The following is a 24,087-nucleotide window of genomic DNA, read 5'->3' as shown; positions in this document are numbered from 1 at the left end:
AGTATCTTAGCCAGCAGTTTGGCATCCACATTTAGTAGAGAAATCGGCCTGTATGACCCACATTGCTCCGGATCCTTCTCCCGTTTCAAGATCAATGAAATCGGGGCCTGCGACATTGTTGGGGGGCGGACTCCCTTCTCTCTTGCTTCGTTAAATGTCCTCACCAGCAGTGGGCTCAATATCTCTGAAACCTTCTTATAGAATTCCACTGTGTAGCCGTCAGGCCCCGGGGCCTTACCCGACTGTATGCCTTCCAGCCCCTTGATTATTTCCTCAATCGGGGCTCCCAGCCCCTCCACCAGGTCCTCCTCCACCCTCAACTGATCCAGAAATTGCCTCATCCCCTCCACCCCAGCCGGGGATTCCGACTCATATAATTTACTATAAAAGTCCTTAAACACCTCGTTCACCCCCGCTGGGTCCAGGACAGTATTACCGTCTCTACTCTTTACTTTACCTATCTCCCTAGTCATCTCTCTTTTCCTGAGCTGGTGCGCCAACATTCTGCTTGCCTTTTCCCCGTACTGTTCCACTGTGGTCAACAGCCCAAATTCCACCTGTAACCTCCGCCGCTCCCTCAGTAGCCCCACGTCGGGGCCTCTGAGCATCTCCTGTCCACTTGGAGTATCTCCTCCACTAATCTATCCCTCTCAGCCCATTCCACCTTTTCTCTGAGGGACATATCTAGATTAATTCCCCTCTGACTACTGCCTTCAAAGCTTCCAGACCGTCGCTGCAGAGACCTCCACCGTATCATTGTTTCCAGGTAGTTCTGGATGGACTTGTTAACCCGCCCACAGACCGCCTCGTCCGCGAGCAACCCCATATCCAGTCTCCACAGCGGGCATTGCCCTCTCTCCATACTAACCCGTAGATCCACCCAGTGCGGGCCATGATCCGACACTATTAGCGCCCTGCTCAGAACAAAAACGTTGATGCGAGAGTATACCTTGTAGACATGTGAAAAAAAGGAAAACTCCTTCGTCCTCTGCGTTGCAAACCTCCATGGGTCTACTCCGCCCATCTGTTCGATAAAACCCTTCAATTCCTTTGCCGCAGCCGGCCTCCTCCCTGTCCTGGATTTTGACCTGTCCAATTCCGGATCAATGTCTGTGTTGAAGTCCCCTCCCGTGATCAGGTTATGTGACTCTAAGTCTGGGACCTTATCTAACACCTGCCTCATAAATTCCACATTGTCCCAATTCGGAACATATATGTTCAGAAGTACCACTCGCACCCACCCCCTTCAGCTTCCCCTCACCATTATGTACCTACCCAACTTGTCTGACACGATTCTCCCTGCCTCAAATGCCACTCATTTGCTGATCAAGATCGCTACCCCCCTGGTCTTTGAGTCCAATCCTGAGTGGAATACTTGGCTAACCCACCCCTTCCTCAATCTCATCTGATCTGTAACCTTTAGGTGTGTCTCGTGTCGCATTGCCATGTCCGCCTACAGTTCCCTCAAAATGCGCACACGAGTTTAATCGTTGAATGTTACTGCAAAGGAACAGGTCATTTGCCTTTTCAAGTCTTTGCTGGTTCCTTTCTGCACATGAACTGCCGAGCAGTGCCCCACTCCCCATATCCTTGAGTAGGCCTGTTTTTTTTCCAAGCAGCTATTGTATTCCATTGTAAAATAATTGATGGTCAGTGCTTCAATAGTTTGTGGTAGATAATTCCACATCATAACTGTACTCTGTGCAGTGATTTTTTTCCGAACTGCTCTTGATTCCCATTGACATTATCTTACATTTGTGTCCTCTTGTTGCTATGTTTTCTATCAGAGGAAACTACTTACCAACATTTATCATACCCCCTCATTGGCAAAGACTAGAGTCATCCGTAATCTTTACAACTGTGTGGGATCAATTTTAAGAGGGCTGTTCATGGCAGGCAGTGAAAAGGGATAGGAGGCAAGGTGCGGCAGTGGTGGGAAGGAGAAGGGGTAGAGTGGATTGGATGCAGGAGGAATCTTGTAAGGGGTCTAGTTTGAGGGCTATGGCGACAGCAGTGTTGCAACTGGCTCCGAGTAGGTATTCAGGGATCCCAGTGGTGGAGTCCACAGTGACGATAGGGGGCGGGATTCTCCGTTTTGCCAGCACCCGGGGGTTTCCTGACGGCGTGGGTTTGCCCCACAATGGGAAACCCCATTGACCGGCCAGCATGGTGGAGAATCCCACCAGCGGGTCGAGGCAGAAAAGTGGCACGGCGGGGCCGAGAATCCAGCCCATGGAATCAGCTCAGGAGGCATTTTAGGATGGAAGGGATGGCGGTGCTAACGCCAATGTGTGATAATCATGGATTTGAGCTGGGGGGGGATGGATAATGTATACAGGAGGTGGAGGGAAGTGGGGCTGGTCAAGGTAAGGGATTTGTATTTGGAGGAAGGATTCGCCAGTCTGGAGCAGCTAAGGGAGAGGGTAGAGCTGCCGAAGGGTAGTGAGTTCAGGTATCTCCAGGTTAGGGACTTTGCACGAAAGGTTTGGAGGGGTTTCCCTAGATTGCCGGGATACATCCTGCTGGAGTGACTGCAGCTTCCGCATGTGGAAGGGGAGGAAAGAATTGGGGATATATCCTCTTGTGCAAGGATGAGCCTGATACAGTTTAAGGTGATGCACAGGGTGCATATGACTCGGGCGAGAATGAGTGGGTTCTTTCAGGGGGTAGCAGATGAGTGTGAGAGGTGTGCGTGGGGACCAGCGAATCAGGCGCACATATTTTGGGGTTGCGAAAAATTGGGAAGATTCTGGGCGGGAGTGTTCGCGGTCTTTAGCCAGGGTAGGGGAGGAGAAGGTGGACCCGGACCCTTTGTTGGCGATATTTGGGGTTTCAGAGAAGCCAGAGCTCATGGAGAGGAGGAAGGCCGATGTCGTGGCCTTCGCCTTCCTGATTGCACGGTGGTGAATTTTACTGGAGTGGCGGTCGGCATCGCCACCAGGGGTAGTGGCATGGTTGGGTGACCTGTACGACTTCCTGCGGTTGGAGAAGATAAAGTATGAGTTAAGGGGCTCAACAGGAAGTTTGAGAAAAGGTGAGGGGTGTTTGTGACCGTGTTTGAGGAGCTGTTCGTGACGGGGAGTGGGGGGTGGGTGAAAAAGGGGAAAAATCGATACAGACTGTATAGTTGCTTGTTGGGAAGTATGTTTGCCGGGGTGTTTATTGGCTTTAACCTGCTTTGATACATGTTTGTAATAAAATACATTTTAAAGAAAAAGAAAATGGGGAGGAGGGAAATCCCTGTGGTGAGCTCAGCATGATGCCCAGGCCATTTTAATTCCTGGTTCATACATGAATAAAGCTTCTATCTGAAACCACTGGAGTGATGTTAGGACCAGCAAATGAGACCAGTAATCAAGTTTGAGTCAAAAGGAACAGCATCCCCAACAGAATGGCCAGTTGAATAAAATTAATGCTGGGGAGGAAGGTTAGTGGCCATTACAGGCACTGCAAGAGCTGGGTGTGGCACTTTACTTTGGTTTAGGGAAGAATTCCTGCTCTGTGTAGCCCACAGGGGTCCACAGATGACCTCCTAATGAATGCTTGAGCTCCAAGACTCACTAATGGGTTTAGCCCCGCAGGATGTTTTTTACTCAGCTGAAAATACAACTTATGGCTTTGTTTCATTGACAGTTTTATGAGTTTGTAGTAAGTTTAGCTTTCCTTAATGTAGTTTTTCAGTGCCTGTTAGTTTATTTGAATATGATTAGGAGATGGTAAATGGATTACAGGTGTTATTTCAAAGGAACTTTCATTTCCTGTGTTTGATTGACAATTTTATGAGATTGTAAGACGGGCAATTATTTTGAAGATAATTTTGAATTACTTATTTTTTTAATTTCATGGACATTTGAAAGACTTGCCAGTATTATTGTATGTCATGTTGATAATGTATCTAGTGGATACTGAGTAGAAGAGTGCTTCAAAGGCTCAGCAAATGCCAGGACTTTAAATCTACTTCCTACGGAAGCTAAAGAAATTTGGCATGTCTGCATCGACTCTCCAAACTTCTACAGATGTGCCATAGAGAGCATCCTATCCGGCTGCATTACAGTTTGGTATGGCAATTGTTCGCCCCATGGTCGCAAGAAACTGCAGAGTGTGGTGAACTCAGTCCAACACATCACACAAGCTTTCCACCCACACATTGATTCTGTATACACCTCCCTCCTGCTGCCTCAGAAAGGCAGACAGCATTGTCAGAGACCCCTCACACCCAGGCTTTGCCCTCTTCTAGGCCCTTCCATCAGGCAGAAGATACACAAGTCTGAAGATCCAGACATAGGAACAGGTTCTTCCCCACAGCTACCAGACTCCTCAACGACTCTCCCTTGGACTGATCTGTTCCCTGTAAGAACACTATACACGACGCCCTATGCTGCTCTTGTTTGGCCCTTATTTCAGTTTCGCACTGTAACCAATCACTATTTGTTGATGTACCATTGTCAATGTATTCTGTTGATTATTCTTTTGTCTACTATGTACGTACTGTGCACGTTCCCTTGGCCTCAGAAAAACACTTTTCACTGTACTTCGGTACATGTGACAATAAATATCAGTCAATCAATCAGTCAGAAAATCTAACAGTAAGATTCACTACATACATCCTTATGTTATTCTCCATACTGTAGAATGCAGAAGTGGCCTTTAACTACTGGGCAAGGTACTCCAGTGCATCTAAACTCTTCAATAGTGCTGGTCAATTTGATGGTCTCCAACCTTTTAAGGACAGAGCCCTATGATCAATCACTTCAATAACAATGTACTTTTTAAACAGCATCTAATTATGACAGTTGAAGTGGACAAGAGCTTTTAAATAGGTTCCGGATTCCACAGCAGTCTTTCCCCAAAGTTCATAGAATCTCTGCAGTGTAGAAGGAGGCCATTTGGTCCAACGGGTCTGCACTGAAAGTGTACCTTACCTAGGCCCACACCCCGGCCCTAGCCCCATATCCCAGTAACCCCGCCTAACATTTTCAACACTAAGGGGCAATTTAGCATGGCCAATCTACCTAACCTGCACCTCTTTGGACTGTGGGAGGAAACCGGAGCACCCGGAGGAAATCCACGCAGACGCTGAGAGAAACTGCAAACTCCACACAGACAGTCGCCCAAGACTGGAATTGAACCTGGGTCCCTGGCACTGTGAGGCAGCAATGCTAACCACCTGCAAGCACTCAACTGTTTTGACAAAAATAGCAACCCAAGGGAACATTGTATTTGGAGCAGGCATTTAAATATCGGACCCAAGGTTACTTTAAGTATGTGTCGAATCCATGCCATGATTCCCACCTTGGGTGGCTGGAATCACAGGGTGAGTATAAAATTGCAGCCCCACACCTCTCATTAGAGTATCTCCCATTAGGTCCTCCTGACAGGGGTTTGTTCAGTGCTGGGAGGCTAAAATCCAGCCCGTTGTCACCGAATAAGTAAAGGATTAGCCATTTAGTACTGAGATGAGGAGAAATTTCTTAATTGAAAAGGTTGTGAATCTTTGGCATTTTATTCCCAAGGGACCTGTAAATGCTCAATCATTGAATATATCCAACATTGAGATCAGTAGATTTTTGGACTGAGGATAGTGAGGAAAAAAACAACCACAAAATTACTGAATGATAGAGCAGGCTTGAAGGACTAAAATATTCATTGCTGCTCCTGTTTAGGGTTTTATGTTCAGCCTGAAAACCTTTGATTGTTTTCTGCCACTCAGCCACCTTTCTACCTTTATGAGCACATTCCCTTTCCTTTCATGTGCTATTTCGTTTCCATAAATTTCTTCTAGAATACGGAATCAAATGTTTTTTTTTAATTCTACATCGAAGACATTCATGTGTCCTCTGTTATGTTTTCCAAAGAGAAAGACGTGACTCACCTTTCAGAAATCCTTATTTGGTCATTCCGCTGTGTGCTAGACTTCAGTGGTTTATGAACAACTGAAGTAAAACTAACAGGCTTGACTTATCTCTGTCTCATTTTCCACCTTCCAATTTTCCGACACAATTTATTTTTCAAAAGAATTTCAAAGCTTCTCCATTTCTTCCCAATTTTCCTCAGAATCCTTCAATAATGTGGTGATTTATCCACGTTAAGCTTTAGTGGCTTCTTAGTACCAACACATTGAATAATAATCTTCATTGAGGCAGAAGATTTATTTAGTAAAAATTATGCCAAAGCTGCACCGATCCTGTGTCTGGTGGGGGGCTAGCAGGCACGCAGCGTAAAGCCCCTGGCTTTACCTGCGGATATGGCCGGAAAACTGCGGGGTCCGTGGCCGCACATGCGCATGACGGCGGCCCATGCAACATGGCGCTGGCCATGCCTGGACCCGGCCTGCCAAAAACTGCCCCCTTTGACCAAGCTAGCCACCCATGGACCTCCCCCCACCAGTGCCCCCACCCCCCCGGCCAAACCCTCCCTGCCCGCGGAACGGCTCCCACCCGACTGTGGCGGCGCTGGACTCAGTCAGCAGCCGCCACGCCGGGTTCACGAAAATAAAAAGGGCGAGTGTTCCATGCCGTGGGAACTCGGCCTAACAGGGGCAGAGTATCGGGAAGTGCCTCTGGTGACGTCCTGAGGCTGTCCCCAAGGGGTGCCGTACTCTGCGAGTATGCCGATTTGAGGCGGCAGAGCATTGCAAAAGCAGCACACTCCCAATTCCGCCGCAAATGGCGATTTTCCGGCCGATCGCTGAACGCGATTTTGGCATTGCCGACCGGAGAATCCCGCCCCTGATCTGTTTCATCCCCAGGGTTTCCAAGTGCATGAAAAAATCAAAATGATGCCAGTGTTTATTTCTCACCAGAAAAGTACACAGTTACTTCCTGATGTCCTTTGTACTATTTCCTTCAATGGCTTTCCTAGATAACTTGTTTCATATTGTCTTTTGTGTAAAACACCCTCTTCCTCGTTGGATTGCCAATTTCCAAATTTTGAACTGTTTATCATGGCGAAGAGTCAGGCTGTATCAAGTTCTATTCTTGAAAACATCAGTTTGGTCACCTTGAACTCTTCTCTTCATTCCCCCTCTGTTGGGCTTTGCAAGGACTGTTTTATTTACCTGCCTGCTTTTCCAAGTAACAGAGGAAGTGTACAAATGAGTGGTTTGGGTGTTTGAACAACCCCAGGAGAGAAATGAACGTTTTTCACATATATGTCAGATTTCAGATGGCTTGAGAACTTAACAACTTGTATTGGTAATTATCGTAGACAACGCACTATTTTTGTGCCCATTATTAGTAACTTCATTAGTAATTTCACAGTAACTTCATTGCAGTGTGTGTCTCAGTAAGCCTACTTGTGACAATAAAGATTATTATTATAAGATCAGTTGATGCTGAGGAAATTAGATTTTGTCAGCAACAGTGCAAATCACCAAAAACATGGGTGATGAATGCTCAATAAGTTAACTAATTTATACACAAGATCATGCACCACTTTAATAATGTCATTTGAGATATGAGTTTCATTTTGACAAGACATAAAAAAATTGTAGACAAATATAAATTTCATGACTTTGTAATGCAACTATTCAGTATTTAACAAAATTATTTTAAAGTTAATTAAAGATCTAAATTGCAATTCAGTATGCATGGTGTTGAAGGATAAGTACTAGCCAGGACACCAGGGCGATCTCTCCTACTCTCCTTCAAAAGAGTGCCATGGGGGCTGGAATTCTCCAATCCAAGTCCGACCTACCACTGCTGTCAGTGAGAACGAAGAATTTGGCGCTTAGCCAAAACTCCATTCACTTCATCAGGACCAGAGAATCCCATCAGCTTGAATGGACGGAGAATTCCAGCCGGGATCCTTTGAGTCTTAAATATTTAATGCAAATACTTTTTATGATTAGGTTCTATTTGCTCCCATGGGGAGACATAGAGTCAGGGGGATTCTCCTTTCTGGAGACTAAATCCCCATGCCAGCCGGAAAATGGGCGAGAATCACTCCGGACTTTTTCCTCGAAGGTCCGGGGTGATTCCCCGTTTTCCAGGGGGATAGCAGAGCCCCGGCGAGCGTCCCGCAGCTCTGGCTGCCGGCCGGGCCCTGCTAGCTAGACCGTGCAGCCGCACATGCACACGGCGGCCGCAAGTGGGTTCGCGCCTGCGTGCGGCTGGGCCCACCTCGGCGAAGGCACCGCCGACATGGCAGAGACACACAGCGGGCCCGCACGGAGGAAGGTAGGTCCCTCCCAGATCACGATGGCCTGCCAATCAGCGGCCCCCGATCGTGGGCCTGGCCACCGCTCGGAAGCCCCCCCCACCAGCACCGCCACCGCGACCGCGGGTCCCAGCTCCCGCCGGGTGGTTCCACATGTAAACCACGCCTGTGGCCGTTTGGCCAGTCGACCACGGACAATCGCCGCGGGGGCCTGTTGCAACGGCCCCCAACCGCCGCCGCGTCGACCACGCGCGCGGGACTGGCAGGTCCGCGGTGAATCGCCGTCGCGCCGGATTTCCGTCGTGAACAGATATTCTCCGCTCCCGTGCCAGGCGCGATTCCGGCACGGAGGGTCAGAGGATCCCGCCCAGGATCTCCGTTTCAATAATATTGCTTCCGATGTGACCACCACCGGTAGCAGGATTCCCGATGTGGCAGAGAATTGGATGCCAGGGATAAAAAACGGATAGGCGCCCTTTGCTGATAGGTGATTTGCTGGTGCCAGAATCAGGGTTCCTGCCTGTGTGCCAACAGGAGGATTCAAATGGGTCTTAATGACCCATTTGCATTCACTTTGTGGGCCGGGCACTAGATTTCCTGTGTAATTATCCCGTCCTCTGAGCTGGGAATCACGTGGGAGTGAATTACAACAGGTATGGACAAACATCGTACTGACGTGGTGGACCTCACCATGGACCAAAGGGGTAGCCCCTTAAGGTGGTTTCCCCCAAAGTCCACCCCCCCCCACAAAGTCAGTCATGCCCATCTGACCCTCACCAGACCCCCCTCATGCTCCCATCCCCCAGAGACCCCCTAAATAGAGACCCCCAGAGACACTCTGAATAGGGGGAGCCACCATAGAGATACCCTGCAGAGTGAGACCTCCCCGAGACCCCCTGAATAGGGTGACCCCACAGAGACGCCCTAACTAAAGGAACATCCTACAGAGACCCCCTAACTCAAGGAACCCCTCACAGAGATTCCCTTACTAAAGAAACACTCCCAGAGAAACCCCAGAAAAGAGACCACTGCATGGAAGCTGAAGAGAAGTCCAGACAGGGGCAGTGACAAAAATTACTGTTGTAACAATCATCTGGGCATACACCTGCTGGCTCAGTCAGAGGAAGCAACATGTGTCTATTTGTGGAAAGAGCAAAGCAGTGACCTTTGTGTAAACCCCTCAGATCCTTGAGCTACAAGCCATTTATTTATTTCTCTTTGTGGGCTGTGGTTGACAGCTTCCACAAATACAGTATGAACCTTGCTTCATTCATCTTTTTCATTGTTAAGTAATTCTGAATTGCTGTAATCACAATGTTTACAGACATCAACCACTTCAAAGAGAGCTAAATTCATTCCAATCACTCCCTTTCTCGCTTGAGTGATTCTGAAGTGCAGAGCTGGAAATTGACAGCACTTAACTCTATTATAAGTGGTTGATATTTGTAAACATTGTAGTTACATCACTATAGAGTTACTCATCCATGAAGGGAAGTGAACGAAGCAAGGCTCACAGCTGTGTTTGTGGAAGTTGTCGATCACAGCCTGCTGAGAGAAATGAATGAATGGCTTGGAGCTAAAGGACCTGAGGGGTTCAAACACGGATCACTGCTATTCTCTTTCCAGGGATCGACACGTGGTGCTTCCTCTGTCTGAGCCAGCAGGTGTATGTCCACTTGAGTGTTGCACAATTTTTTTCATTGTCCCTGTCCCTCTAGCTAGGGCGTCTCTGTATGGGGTCTCCCTATCTAGGGAGTCTCTGTGGGGGGTCTCCCTATATAGGGGGTCTCTGGGAGGTCACTTTAGCTAGGGGGCCTCGGGGGTGGGTCTCCATTTCTAGGGGGTCTGTGGGGGGTCTTCCTATCTTGGGGGTCTCTGGGTGGTCTCCCTATTTGGGGGTCTCTGTGGCAATCTCCCTATCTAGTGGGTCTCTGAAGGGAGTCCCCTTAGATAGGGGTCTCTGTGGGGCTTTCCCATCTAGGGGTCTCTGGGGAATCTCCCTATCTAGAGGATCTGTGGAAGTTCCCTTTAGTCAGGGGGTTTCCCTATATAGGGATTCTCTGTGGGAGGTCTCCTTATTTAGGGGTGCTCTGTGGGGGGGTCTCCCTATCTAGGTGGTCTCTGGGGGGTGTCCCTTTAGCTAGGGGGTCTCTCTATCTAGCGGGTCCCTGGAAGGGCCTCCCTATCTAGGGGGTCTCTGGGGGCCTCACTATCTAAGGATCTCTGGGGAAGGAGGTCTCCTGTTTTAGGGGGCTCTGGGGAAGGGAGTGGAGTGGGCAAGTCATGCATTATCGTGGGGGGGTGTCCTCGGCTGGACTTTGGGGGCAACTCCTTGAACGGGTTACCCCCTTGGCCCACAATAAGGTCTACCATGTCAGGGCCAAGCTGGTATATACCAGTAGTGATCCCCGCCCACGTGATTCCCGGCCCAGAGGACTGGATAATCTGGTGCCTAGCACGCAGACGCGAACTGCGATCCCGTCGCCAGTGGGGCCCAGAGCATAGCGGTCAGTTCAGCACCCGGCGAAAGCCTTGATTTCAGCCAGGTCACAGTTAATTCAATATTGGGTGCCAATATATTTGAGACAAAAAATATGAATAATGCCCGACATAATTTTCCTTCTGGTGCTGTCATGACCCTCAGTTTTGTGTAATGGTGAGTAAAAAATATGATGTGTGTTGGTACAGAATTGATGTTAACTGATGCATTGGGGGCGCTCCCCTGAGCCGACTGTCAAGGCACATTGTTAGGACAGAGTAGAGAGCCTTAGTTTCCATCTGGCTGATCTGCACTCGGTCTTGGATTGATGCCAAAAATGGGCCCTGATTATCTTTATGTTATGACCAATGCAGACAGATAAACAGGATGCGTTGGATCACATGTATGTTTCATTTTGGTGCTGCCGCAACACTTGGCTTATGTTAGAAATAGACACTAAATATAGTTTGAGCTGAATTTCTATTTACTTTTTCCATTATCCAAAATTATTTTCATGTAACAATTCAGATTATGTCATGATAGGCAAATAAACATTTACACTATGTGTATCTGCACTGGAATTTATATCATATTAGTGTTTCCTGCTCATGTTGAGCACTGCAACAAAAATGTGCACTGAACAGAACTGTACTCACTGGAGGTAATATGGTTTAATATCCCCTCTACAGGTACGTCTCAGTCCAGCCCTGTAGATGTATCCCCTTCTGGTTCTCCAGGTGGTTCCCATTATGACAGTGACTCTGACATGGCATTCAGCGTTAATAGATCCTCATCTGCATCTGAATCGTCACTGGGTAAGGAAATACCTTTGATTGTTTGCACAAAAATATTAACCTATGTTTTCTGTGCGATTGAAAGGTCAGGGGTTGGATTCTCTGCCCCGCGGCACCTGTTTTCTGGTGTAGCGCACACCCGTCGGCAGCGGGATTCTCTTCCAGCAACCAGCCAATGGGGTTTCCCATTATGGGCTCCTCCATGCCGTCGGATAATCCGCGGGCGTGAGTGCGCTGCCGGCGAAATGGAGGATTCTGCCGACAGGGAGTCCAGCTGCATATTTCTCAGCCTAGCTGTCTGAATTATTTATGTAATATTGGAAACTGAGTTACTTTATCCTTCTACTGGGTTCAATTTCAGCCCCGGCAGATGGAACAAAATTCATTTTGCTCTGGTTGTAAGGTCCTAGTCAATATTATTTTGGTTGATACCAATTCAGTTTCTAGCAAGCACGAATCAAGAGCAGCAAATGTCTATCTGCCCACTAGTGCTGAAACATTCAAGTGTCACAAAGGTGGAGGAAAAGGTAACATTCACACAGATGATTTAGAAGGAGCTCTTTCGAGGTGAAGGCTGAGGCACATTTATTGTTCGGGCTGAGTGGAGGGAACTTTAGGTTGGGAAGTGGTTGATAAAATGGACTGCAAACCTCAAGGTGAAAATGTGCTCTATGCCCCAGTACTGAACTTTCATTAGCTTAATGAACACACCAAAATTATTTTAAATCTAATTTGTGCTTGGCAAAGTTCTCAAACCACTGTGCGTAATTGCTTACCGACAATTTCTTTTTTTCTTTTTAAAACAATTTAGTGTATCCAATTGCTTCTTTTTTCCAACTAAGGGGCAATTTAGCATGGCCAATCCACCTACCCTGCACATATTTTGGGTTGTGGGGGCAAACCCACGCAAACACGGGGAGAATGTGCAAACTCCACACAGATAGTGAACCGGAGCCAGGATCGAACCTGGGACCTCTGCGCCGTGAGGCAGCAGTGCTAACCACTGCGCCACCCTGTCACCCTACTTACCTATAATTTCAAGCAACCCTCTGACTTAGCCATACCTCAGTAGGTAGTGTCAAGCAAAAGCTGATGGCTTCCTCACAAAGAGGGAAAGAAGCTAGAAAGGCGCTGATAGCACTGGCAGTCTCTGGAAATGTAATAAGTGACTCAGGAGCAGGGGAATATATTTCTCTAAATTACATTGGGAAATTAGTGTTTTAGAAGGATAAGGGGTGAACCGATAGAGGTCTTCAGAATTATAACCAATGGGTTGTACTTACTGGTTGCTAAAACAATAATATAAGGAGACATAAACTAGAAAAAAGATTATTTCACGAAGGGTGGCAGGATCTCATTCCCTGTTTTCCAGAGATGCAAGATCCACCCTAGATGTACAGGCTAGCACAATTCTCACTGCTAGTGGAGGGAAGGTTCCCCCATCTATAGTGTGAATCCTTATCCCACACACAAAAAGACTTGCGAATGACCATGGACATATGCTGTAAGGTCTCCAATTGGAACTGAGCAAGTGTCATACATTCTGGGCTCCTTTCCCACAACAGGCCCCTCCTAACAAGCCCCACATCATACGCATGCAGAAGGGCAAGGGCAACAGGAGCACTGCCCCATTGAACCCCAAGCATTTCTGCAAAAGTGACCAGATGTAAAATACCTGTAGAAATGATGGGAAAGCATTTCTGCACCCTTTCCAACTACGTTGCCCCCATCCTGAATCTGAAACATGTAAATAAATGTATATTTATGTATTATTTGGTTGACCTATTACCTTCCCATAAATGGCCTGTTGAGAATATCCAGCAGTGTCACAACTATGTGGAAACTCACTATTTTAACATATTTATACCAGGATCATTAATTGATAAATGTTTTCATATGTCTTGTTCACACCGTCTGCCTTCTTGTAATAAAATGGAAAGTGGCATTTGCTACCTCAAGCTCTATTGAAGTAGAGTCTATAAATTATTCAAAAGGGGAGCCAGATAGTAGACTGAAAAGTTCAATCAGTGTGGATTTGAACACACTCACATTTAACAATAAGGGGCGGAGTTGCCCATTTAAAATGGAGATGAGGCTGAACTGTTCTTTCTCAGAGAGTCATGAATCTTTGGATCTCTCTCCCTGAAAAGACAGTGAAAGCAGAAACTTTGAATATTTTTAAGGCAAAGGTGGATAGATTCCTGGTAAGCAAGGGGTTGATAGGTTATCGGGAGTAGGTGGGGTGCAGATTTGATGTTACTATAAGATCAGCCATGACTTTATTAAATGGCAGAGCATGCTCGAGGAGCCTACTTTTGCTCCATGTCCATACGGACATGGGTGAAAGAGAAAAATACCTTAAAAGTTGATGGGCTGAATGGTCTAATTATGCATCATAACATTTTAAGATCTACATATTTTGAGTCTCCCTTCACAAATCCTTCAAAGTAGGCAAAACCAATTAATCAATTATGTAACTCTAATTTTCTAATATTTGTAAAGTACAACTTTAGTACTGGTTATTTATGTTTAATATTTTGGAACGTTTCCTTGATGGAATTTTGTCTTCTTTTCAGACTGTGCTACACTTCGTGCATTTTTACTGAGATATTTTCAAAAGTCACAAGATAGATGGATATTTAAGATGGTGTTTCAGGAATTTGTTTCAGGAATGGTTGTGGCTGATGTCCATATTTGCAGTTTGCTTCCTGTTTTTGTATGCTGTTCAGTGCAGCAGTTATCGGCCATACTAATGTATCACCATTATCTAGCATTCACTACGTAGCAATTATCACCCACAGTATTGATAATCAATGCAAAAGAATGGACAAGTATTCATTTTGGCTGCAATTCAAAAAAGGCAGTAACACTGTCAGTGTTTACTGATTCTGACGATATTTTAATGAAAATATTAAAACTTTCCTGTGTATTTACAGCATTTTTTTTGTTGTGACAGTTTTTAATCCAGCACATATTTAAAAAAATTAAAATACTTCGAATTAGTGTTGGAAAAAAATGTGTTGCAAAGAGCATGAAATACAGCTGGCATCAAATATCTCTTAAAGGAATTTTGTATTTTCACTGGAGTGCAGAAGAAAGGACTGAGGCACTGAACATCCTAAACAGCACAGTATATTTATTTGCTATCCACATTTCTCAGTGTGCTGAGAACCAAACACAAGGCAAAAGCAAAATACTGCAGGTGCTGGGCAGCTGAAATAAAAGCAGAAAATTCTGGAAACACCTCAGCAGGTCAGACAGCATCTGTGGAGAGAGACACTAAAGTTAACATTTCAGGTCGACGACCTTTCATCAGAACTGGGAAATGTTAGCATTGAAAAATGTTTTAAGCTTAGTTGTCTGGGCAGCTGGTTTGCGATGCAGTGAGGCCAGAAGCCTCGTTCAATCCTCGTACCGACTGGGGTTATTCATGAAGGCCCCACCTTCTCAATCTTACCGGAGATGTGATGATCCTCAGGTTAAATCTCCACCAGTCAGCTTTTCCCCATCAAAGGGGAAAGCAGCCTATGGTCTTCTGGGAACTTGGTGACTTCACTTTACTTTAAGCAAATGAAGCGGCAGAGGGAGGGAGTTTTGGAAAAAGAACAAAAGGGAGATTCTCCGATAGGATGAAAGGCAGGAAAGGTTAAATGACAAGAGGACTCATGGTGCGAGGCCAAAGGCAATAGGATAGGTAAAGAAACAAAAGATGTGCCCAGGGTGGGTGTGAATAGTAGGGGATGAACAGGCTGCCTTCCGAAAGCATAAAGGGAGAAAAAAGGAAAACAAGACAACCGGCTGCTTTATGCTTTTTCTCTCTTCTTCTTCTTTGCTTTCATTGCATTTGGACAGCGTGATTCTGCGATACTCACCTCCTGTAGACCCATAGGATCATACAGTACAGAAGAGGCCCTTCAGCCCATCAAGCATAAACCGACAAACAAAAACGACTCTAATCCCACTTTCCAGCACTTGATCTATAGCCTTGAACATTATAACATTTCAGGTGCTTATCCAAGTACTTTTTAAAGATTGTGAGGTTTCCTGTCTCAACCACCCTCCCATGGCAGTGCACTCCAGATTCCCACTATCCTCTGGGCGAAAAACATTTTTCTTAAATCCCCTTAAAATTCACCTTAAAATTATGTCTGCTAGTTATTGACCCTCCAACTAAGAGGAACAGCTGCTTTCTATCCAACCTGTCCATGCCCCTCATAATCTTATACACCTCCACCAGGTCCCCTCTCAGTCTTCTCTGCTCCCAAGAAAATAACCGAGCTTATCCAGTCTCTCTCTCCTCAAAGCTAAAATGCTCCACCCCAAGTAACATCCTGGTGAATTTCCTCTGTACCCTCTCCAGTGCAATCACTTCCTTCGTACAGTGCAGTGGCTAAAATTAAACACAGTACTCCGGCTGTGGACTAACCAAAGTCTTGTACAGCTTCAACATAAGATCTCTGCTCTTCTAATCTATGCCACGACTGATAAAGACAAGTATCCCGTATGCCTTCTTAACTACCCTATTAACCTGTCCTGCCACCTTCAGGGATCTGTTTACAGGCGTCCCAAGATCCCTCTGTTCCTCTGAGCTTCCTGGTGTCCTGCCATTCATTGAGTACTCCCTTGTTGTGTTACTCCTTCCAAAGTGCATCACTTCACACACTTTTCAGGGTTAAATTCCATCTGCCACTGGTCTACCTATCTGACCAATTCCTCTACATTCTCCTATAACCTATGACTTTCTCTTCACTGTCAACCACCCAGCCAATCTTCGTATCATCTGCAAACTTATTTATCAAACCCCCACATTTTCTTCTATATAATTTATATGTATCACTAACAATAAGGGACCCAGCACTGATAACTGTGGCACTCCAATGGGCACCAGCCTCCATTTACACAAACAGCCTTCTACCACCACCCTCTGTCACCTATCACTAAGCCAATTTTGGATCCAACTTGCCACGTTACCCTGATCCCAAGTGCTTTTACCATCTTTATCAGTCTCCCATATGGAGCCTTTTCAAAGGTTTTGCTGAAATGCATATAAACTACATCAACTGCACTGCCCTCATCTACAAATCTGGTCATCTCCTCCAGAAATTCAATCAAATTTATTAGGCATGACCTCCCTCTGACAAAGTCATTTTGACTGTCGCTGATCAAACCTTGCCTCTCCAAGTGGAGATTGATTCTGTCCTTCAGGATTTTCTCCAATAGTTTCCTTATCACCAACACGAGACTCACTGGTTTTGCAAATGCAAAATCCTTTAGATGCAGGGAATCTAAAATAAACACATAAAGACAGATACTGACGCAGAAGCTTTTCTGATAAAACATAATCGACCGGAAATGTTAGCTCTATTTTTCACTCCACAGATGCTGGCTAACCTACTAAACATTTCCAGCATTTTTTTCAATTTCCTCTAGACTCAACTTTTGTTTCTTGACTTATTCTGTTACCAATCCCCTTGGCCTTGCACCATGAGCCCCTTTGGCATTTAATCACCTTTGCTTTCCAGTCCCTCACTGAGTTTTCTCCTTTTTTTCCTACACTCCCCCTTTTCACTTGCTTAAAATCTATTGGGCTGGATTCTCTGCTATCGCAATTCTCCGTTGTGCCGGCAGCCCACAATAGGAAACCTTATTGGCCGGCTGGCGAGACGGAGAATCCTGGGGGCGCGCCGCACTCTATAATTGGTAACAACAGCCCGCTCAGAAATGCCAAAGCTGACCCCATGGTGGACTGAAATATCCGTAGCTTATTAGCTTAGCTTGTGTTCTGATGGTAATCAGAAAGAGCTTCAGCAATCCAGTTGGTGTTTCACGCACACCCAGCTCAAAACTCAGAATGTCATTGTGGATGCTTCGACAACCATGAATATGTATGCTCCGTGCCACTCTAGTTCAGCACAGGCACTTCAATTTCATCTCGTAATTGGCTCCATTCTCTTGATTCCTGGTGGAGTGGGATGCCAGACTCTACATAAAGTTCAGTTCATTTATGTTGCCTGCAGAAATTGCATTAAGCCAGAGAAGTATAAAGCGCGTTCAATGTTTCCATTTTTGATCCAAAGGGATTGAGCCCCGAGCAATTGGCACATTATTTTGTTGTATTACTGACTTAGACTTTGAAATTGGGTGATGTCAGTAACAGATTGGTAGTACAATAGTACTCCCATACCCTACTACATTTCTATTTTTAAAAAATATATTTGACTTACAAAATTCTTCAGAGCACTAAAAAACCTTCTGTCAGCAAGGTTCGTGGGAAGAGAAAAAATGTAAAATCATAAGAGTCCAAAGCTGTTATGGTAAACCTTATGGGTGGGAATTTCCTTTACCCCTGCTGCGTGTTTCGCAGTGGTGGAGGCGTCCTATCATTGGCTGGCGGTGGGATCTTCCAATCCCACCACTGTCAACGGGATTTCCCATTATTCACACTCTCCGCCGCCGGAGAATCCAACTGCGGGACTGGAAGATCCCGCAAGCGGGAACAGTTAGAAAACCCCACCCTAAGGGTGGAATTCTCACCCAAAGTCAACACACCTTGTGCTGGTCCGTCAAATTTTCCCTTCTGCCCGCTACGTTTCTTGGAAAATCCCACCTAATTTTCCAGACCAAAGTTCTGTGTGTTGACCAGATTGAACCACAATATAAATCTCAAGTACATCTTACACATGACAGTTTGCTGCAAATGTGCCATAAGAAAAATAGGTAAAGTGCCGCTTAGCATTAAAAGGACCACAAGCTAAAGGAAATCTGCCATTCCTAACTGAAATCACTTCAAAGTCAGCTGTTCAGTTTTACAGTATTTATCATCGGCGACTGACGTTGCGAACAAAAAAGAATTAAAATTCAGTATAGGCACGATTCTCCTGTAGACAAGTCTTGATTCAGCAAAGAAAGGGAAACTATATTTGTACAACTGGAGAGTTCTGTTGCAATTTACTGCATCATGTGTAACGTTCATAGACGATCCTTTACTTAAACAGAAATAGAAACTGAGGCCAAAGGACACGCTCGATGTCATGGGAATTTTACAACAGATTATAATAACGCCTAAGTGAGTTTCCTGCAGGATAGCAGGTTAAGAGGAGTTCATTGAATGATGGAGGAAAGAGGCATGAGCGTCACCTACAGAACAGTCTGCATTGCTTTTTCTTTGTTGCCATCTCAGCCTTTACTCCCAGTTACTTTTAGATGAGTTGCCTGTCTTTCTGAATTAAGATGGATGCACTTTATATAAACTTTACAGGAAGGTAATCCCAAATGTGGGTTGCAGAGCTTTCTCTGACTGGGATGTCATTGGTCACATTCCATCACATAGAACCAGCTGCATACTATATAATTAATGGAAAAGAATTTTTAAAAGTGGATTAAAGTACTGAGTCAGTGCACTTACAAATTAAGCAACACAACTCACTACAAGGAAGTCAAAAGTTCTCACCAGTGCTTGGAAAATATTTCTGCCTTATTTTCTCAGTTAATTTTAAAATCCAAGGACTAAGAAGAGCCAGCTGGACTGAAATGGTACTTTTCCTTCAGCTATGATGAAGTATTTGAGCTGCCCAGTCTGGCTCAAACCTCTATGCTTTCCAGCTCCATCCATCCTGAGTGTATGTATGATGCTGCAGGGCTCTCTTCCCAAATAATATAGCTAGAGAAAAGTTGCTGCTAAGAGTCGAAAAATGATTTATCATGCGTGAAATACCAGCGTTCATATAGGACATTACTGAACTTGTGTTAGTATGGATGTGTGCACCACATTATCTTGTATAACATGCACATTCCCTTTCATCTGCAGTGGTTGCCAATCAGAAAATAAAGTAATATTACGCACTGATACATTCTTCTTCTCTTCTTCCCTTATTCTTGGGAATATTTGTGAAATATTTCAGTATCTTGGGAGAGGAGCTGTCAATACGAGGCTTTCTATTTTGGCTTCTATTGAAGTTTATCAATCATTGCAGATGACTTGAGTTCGCTGAAATAAAATCAGGAAGTGCCTTCAGCCGATCAAGTCAAATATTGGGCGTGATCGAACTAAATGGGAACTATGTCCCAAAGCGAATGCATTTAGCCTCGTTTCCCGGCGCTTGTATCCTGATCGCTCGAGCCCCTAACCCAAGGCTCAATTTACTATAAGGGGCTTCCTGCACCAAGGTGCCAGGCTGGCAGTGTCAGGGTGCCCAGGTGGCACAAACATCACCAGGGTGCCACCCTGCCCTAAGAGCTAGCACCTGGAGACCTCTTATCCCCCAGGGAAACCTCCACGAGTACTGTTCTGTCTGGTCCCTGTTTGTGGAGACCAGTTCTAAATGGCACTCCGAGGTCTCTAAAACAAGGGAGCTAGATCCCATGCCTTACTTAGATCTCGGAAATGCATATTAAAGTGAGACTAGCTGCCTCGCTTTAATATGCAGATTTGGATTTGCTAAAAAGTGATCCCACCCAAAATAGTCTGTTGTTGCTGGGTTTATTCTTGCACCCTTCTTTGAATAAGGGAAAATAAGGTACCAATTAACAACAATTGAGGGCAATCTCCATGCCATTAACAGGACGGATGCCCTATCTAACGGCCTCCTGAGATCTAACTGGCTCCACAGTGGGGGGTCACGCGGGGATCCTTTAGCACACCAAAATAAAACGGGAAGCTGGCGAAATGTCTTCTGAGGGGATCGGACGAGGTGAGTAGCTATCTTCGGAATGGGGCATGTAGCCCGGGCCTCTGGAGCTGCTGCCCCAGTGCTCAGGGGCAGGTTGGGGGAGGGGGAGGGGGGGTCGATGATTATAGGTCCCACAAGTCAACTCCAAATTGTGTATACCCATAATAGGGGAAACTTCACCTGCTGCCTGCCTGTCCCACTGAACACCCCCAGGACACAGCCCTGTCCGAGTATGGTGTAGGTCAGTTTAACTTACCCTGACCATGAGCAACCACTGGCTTCTCAGCTGCAGCAATCGCTAATAGGGAATTGGCATTGTTACTTATAAGAGGACTTTGCAGCTCTCAAGTGGGAATCCATGGGTCCCTGTGCCATGCCTCAGGCAAGTGTTATTACCTATCATCCCAATGAAACTGTGAGGCCTGCACACTTTTGCCTGAAACCTTTATTAATAATAATATTTATTATCACGAGTAGGCTTACATTAACACTGCAATGAAATTACTGTGAAAAGCCCCTAGTCGCCACATTTCGGTGCCTGTTCGAATACACTGAGGGAGAATTCAGAATGTCCAAGTTACCTAGCAGCATGTCTTTCGGGACTTGTGGGAGGAAATCGGAGCACCCGGAGGAAACCCACGCAGACACGGGGAGAACGTGCAGACTCCGCACAGACAGTGACCCAACCCGAGAATCGAACTTGGGACCCTGGAGCAGTGAAGCAACAGTGTTATTCACTGTGCTACCATGCCACCAGCATGCCCCCCCCCCCACCCACTATGCTACTGTGCCACCCTTGGAGTCGTCAATACCACAGAGGCAACAGCCAATAATCAAACACCCTAGAGCTGGGCTTCAGCACTGGTATATCTCTGTGGCCAGAGGGTAAGTGTGTGGAACGGGGAAGGAACCTGAGCCCGGTCCAAGTAATGATCCTAAGCAGGGTTCCAGGGTCCATGCCCCTGGCGTTGCTGGGGGTACGTGTGCAGGGCGGGATCCCCCAGCACAACCAGCCCGTTGGATGGCACCCTGAGAGAAAGCGGGGAACGTAACAGTGCGGAAGGCTTGTGGGACTCGAGGGTCCCGGGGTGGAAGCCATAATTGACTGTTGGTCTCTCACCCTCTCCAATTCCTTACAGATATCACATTATGGATGGTTTTGTGGAACCTGCAGCAGCTGCCCTCACGGTGCTGGTGGCAATCCTGGGGGCCAGACACCAGAGAAGGAGGCGGCAACAGCGTTAACGCAGGCTCAAGACAGCAGCCCATGTGCAGGGGCCCACCCTACATCCTGAGGTCCCGGCCACCCTTCAGGTCAGGGAGGGACACAGAAGGAGAGGCCAGCGTCAGCCCAAGGTGTACAGGCATCGTTGATCGTTTCAGGAGATGTCGGATAGCACACGCCGCAGGAAGCTCTGCCTCAACAAGGAGAAAGTGTGGTACCTGTGCCATATCCTGCCAGACTTGACACCCTGTGGAGGAGGATATCTGCTCCTGATGGCTGTTAAGATCATAACAGCCCTGAACCTCTAAGCTTCAGGTTCATTCCAGAGCTCGAGCAGAGGCTTGTGCGGCATATCCCAAATTGCAGCCCACAATTGCATCCGTGAAGTCACGGATGCTCGGGCATCAGACTTTCATTACCAGGAAGTGGTTCCACTCCCTGAATATGCAAATCTTGTGCAATCAACACTTCCGGATCCTGCACATGTGTGCATGCTTCCCAGAGAGTATGCACGACAGCTGCATCCTGGGACACTCGGAGATCCCCAGCCTCTTCGAAGACCACCCCAGGATGACAGTTTGGCTCTTTGGGAATAAGGGGTACCTGCTGAGGTCTGGCTGATGACACCAGTACGAAGGCCGGAGACCGATGCGGAGATCCGGTACAATGAGGCTCATGTTGCCACCTGTGCTGTCATTGAACGGTGCATCGGACTGCTCAAAATGTGGTTCCTATGCCTCAACCGCTCTAGTGGCGCACGGCAGACATCCCCCTGAGGGTCTACCACTTTGTGGTGGTCTGCTGTGCCCTCCATTACCTGGCATGGCAGTGGGGTGACATGCTGGAGGTGGAGGAGGAGGGACATGCGGCCTTGTCTGAGGAGGAGGGCAAGTTGGAGCCAATCCAGGAGGGGCTGGAGGATCAGCCCAGGTAGGAACCGTGGGTGCAGCCGGTGGATGGAAGACAGATGGGGGCGCAGGTCAGGCATGCCCAGAAGACCAGGGAGGCCCTGACCCTCGCCCACTACTCGTAGAACAGGGTTTTGTCCATCATTCCATTCCCCTCTCTCCCCCACCCTCTCACCCATGTCCTCCCCCCTCTCCCCTCCCACCCACTCCTCCCTGACTACACCGGTCCACCCTACAAGGGTCTGTGTAACTTCAGAGGCTCCTGCGTCATTTGCCTTTACCAGCCCTGGCAGTTCCATCTTGTCTGCACCATGGTGTCAATCCCCTCAGCGATTCTCCTTTGTGACTAGGACACACTTTGGAGTGCCTCTTCAATGTCCACCTGAGCCTGCGACATGCTCCGTGTCACCTCGGCAAGGTCCACATGCATCTGGGACACGTTCCCCAGCAGCTGGGACATGATGTCAGAGTGCTCAGCCATGGCCATCACTGATTGGGTAACGCCTTGGACATCGCCACTCATGATGCTCACATTGTGCTCCTGGCTTTCCACTGTGGTCGCCCACCCTAGCCATGTTGTCCTCGGTGCTACACATTGCTGGCGCCATCTCCAGTACCAGGGGAACAGTTTAGGGCAGCATGGTAGCATAGTGATTAGCACAGTTGCTTCACAGCTCCAGGGTCCCAGGTTCGATTCCCGGATGGGTCACTGTCTGTGTGGAATCTGCACGTTGTCCCCGTGTGTGCGTGGGTTTCCTCCGGGTGCTCCGGTTTCCTCCCACAGTCCAAAGATGTGCGGGTTAGATGGATTGGCCATGCCAAATTGTCCTTAGTGTCCAAAAAGTGTAAGTGGGGATTACTGGGTTACGGGGATAGGGTAGATACGTGGGCTTGAGTAAGGTGCTCTTTGTAAGGGCCAGTGCAGACTCCTCCAACCAGCTATGGAGTCGCTGGACTGTCGCTGACAACCCCTCCGGAATCTCACGGTCATACCCTAGCAGCTGCATCAGCTCCAGGATAACCTTGTCCAAAGGCTCAGTGCCTGACTGGGACCCAGCTGGGTCCTGGGATCCAGTGGACCTCCAATTGCTGCCTCCCCGGGATGTTCTTGGCTCCACCCGATCTGCATCAGCAACTGCGTGTTTCTCACCAGATTGTGCTCCAGAGGCCTGTCCACTAATGCCACCCACCAAGGTGTGTGACACTGCACTGGTGGAAGGTGGAAGTGACAGCACTGGCGCTTCATTGGTGGCATCCTCAGAGCTCTCCTCTTGGAAGTTCTCTTGGAAGGCAGGTGGGAAATCGGCCGGTACGATCCAATGGAGATCCTGCAGGAGAATGGGCATGTGGTCAATGAGAGGGGAGGATCATTATGTCTGACGTGAACAACTCACTTACGACAGGGATCTGAGTGGGGGAGGGGGAGTGGATCCTCACCTCTGTGGTGCAGGCCAGCCTCGCTTTCAGTGACCGCTCTTCTATCTTCGGTCACCCCCACAACCTCCAGGGCCCGTTCCTCATAGGGGGTGAGGACTCTGATGTCCAGCAACCCGCTGCCCATCTGGGCCCTTTCCCGCCTGTTCTGGGTCAACTTCTCCTGCGGGGGCAGAGAGAGAGGACATTGTGATCCGCACGCTTCATGCATGGGGGTGTTTAGGGTCTATGTCGGGAGACAAGCGTGGGCACTGCTGAAGGGCATGGGTGGGCTGTGCTGGCGGGTGCCAGGGTGTGCCGGGGCACAGGTGCGGTATTATGCTGTGGGGGGTAGGGTGGGGGTGTGATGTGCAGTGCCAACTGCTGGCCCGTTGGCAGGGAGGACGGTCCGGGGATGGAGGTGGGACAAGTGCCAGGGGGC

The 24,087-nt window shown here is 47.4% G+C and overlaps 1 protein-coding gene across 1 annotated transcript in view; it reads left to right on the top strand.

The window, feature by feature from the left end:
• Positions 1 to 24,087, top strand: part of neurl1b (neuralized E3 ubiquitin protein ligase 1B) — a 104,747-nt gene that overhangs the window by 72,719 nt on the left and 7,941 nt on the right. Inside the window, exon 4 of the mRNA XM_072512133.1 lies at positions 11,326 to 11,451. Coding sequence (XP_072368234.1) covers positions 11,326 to 11,451 — 126 coding nt within the window. The remainder of the gene's footprint in view (positions 1 to 11,325; positions 11,452 to 24,087) is intronic.

The sequence above is a fragment of the Scyliorhinus torazame genome, chromosome 7 (assembly GCF_047496885.1).
Source record: "Scyliorhinus torazame isolate Kashiwa2021f chromosome 7, sScyTor2.1, whole genome shotgun sequence".
NCBI classification, from domain to species: Eukaryota; Metazoa; Chordata; class Chondrichthyes; order Carcharhiniformes; family Scyliorhinidae; genus Scyliorhinus; species Scyliorhinus torazame.
Note: the sequence above shows the minus strand (reverse complement) of the source record. Positions and strands in the feature narration are given on the sequence as shown.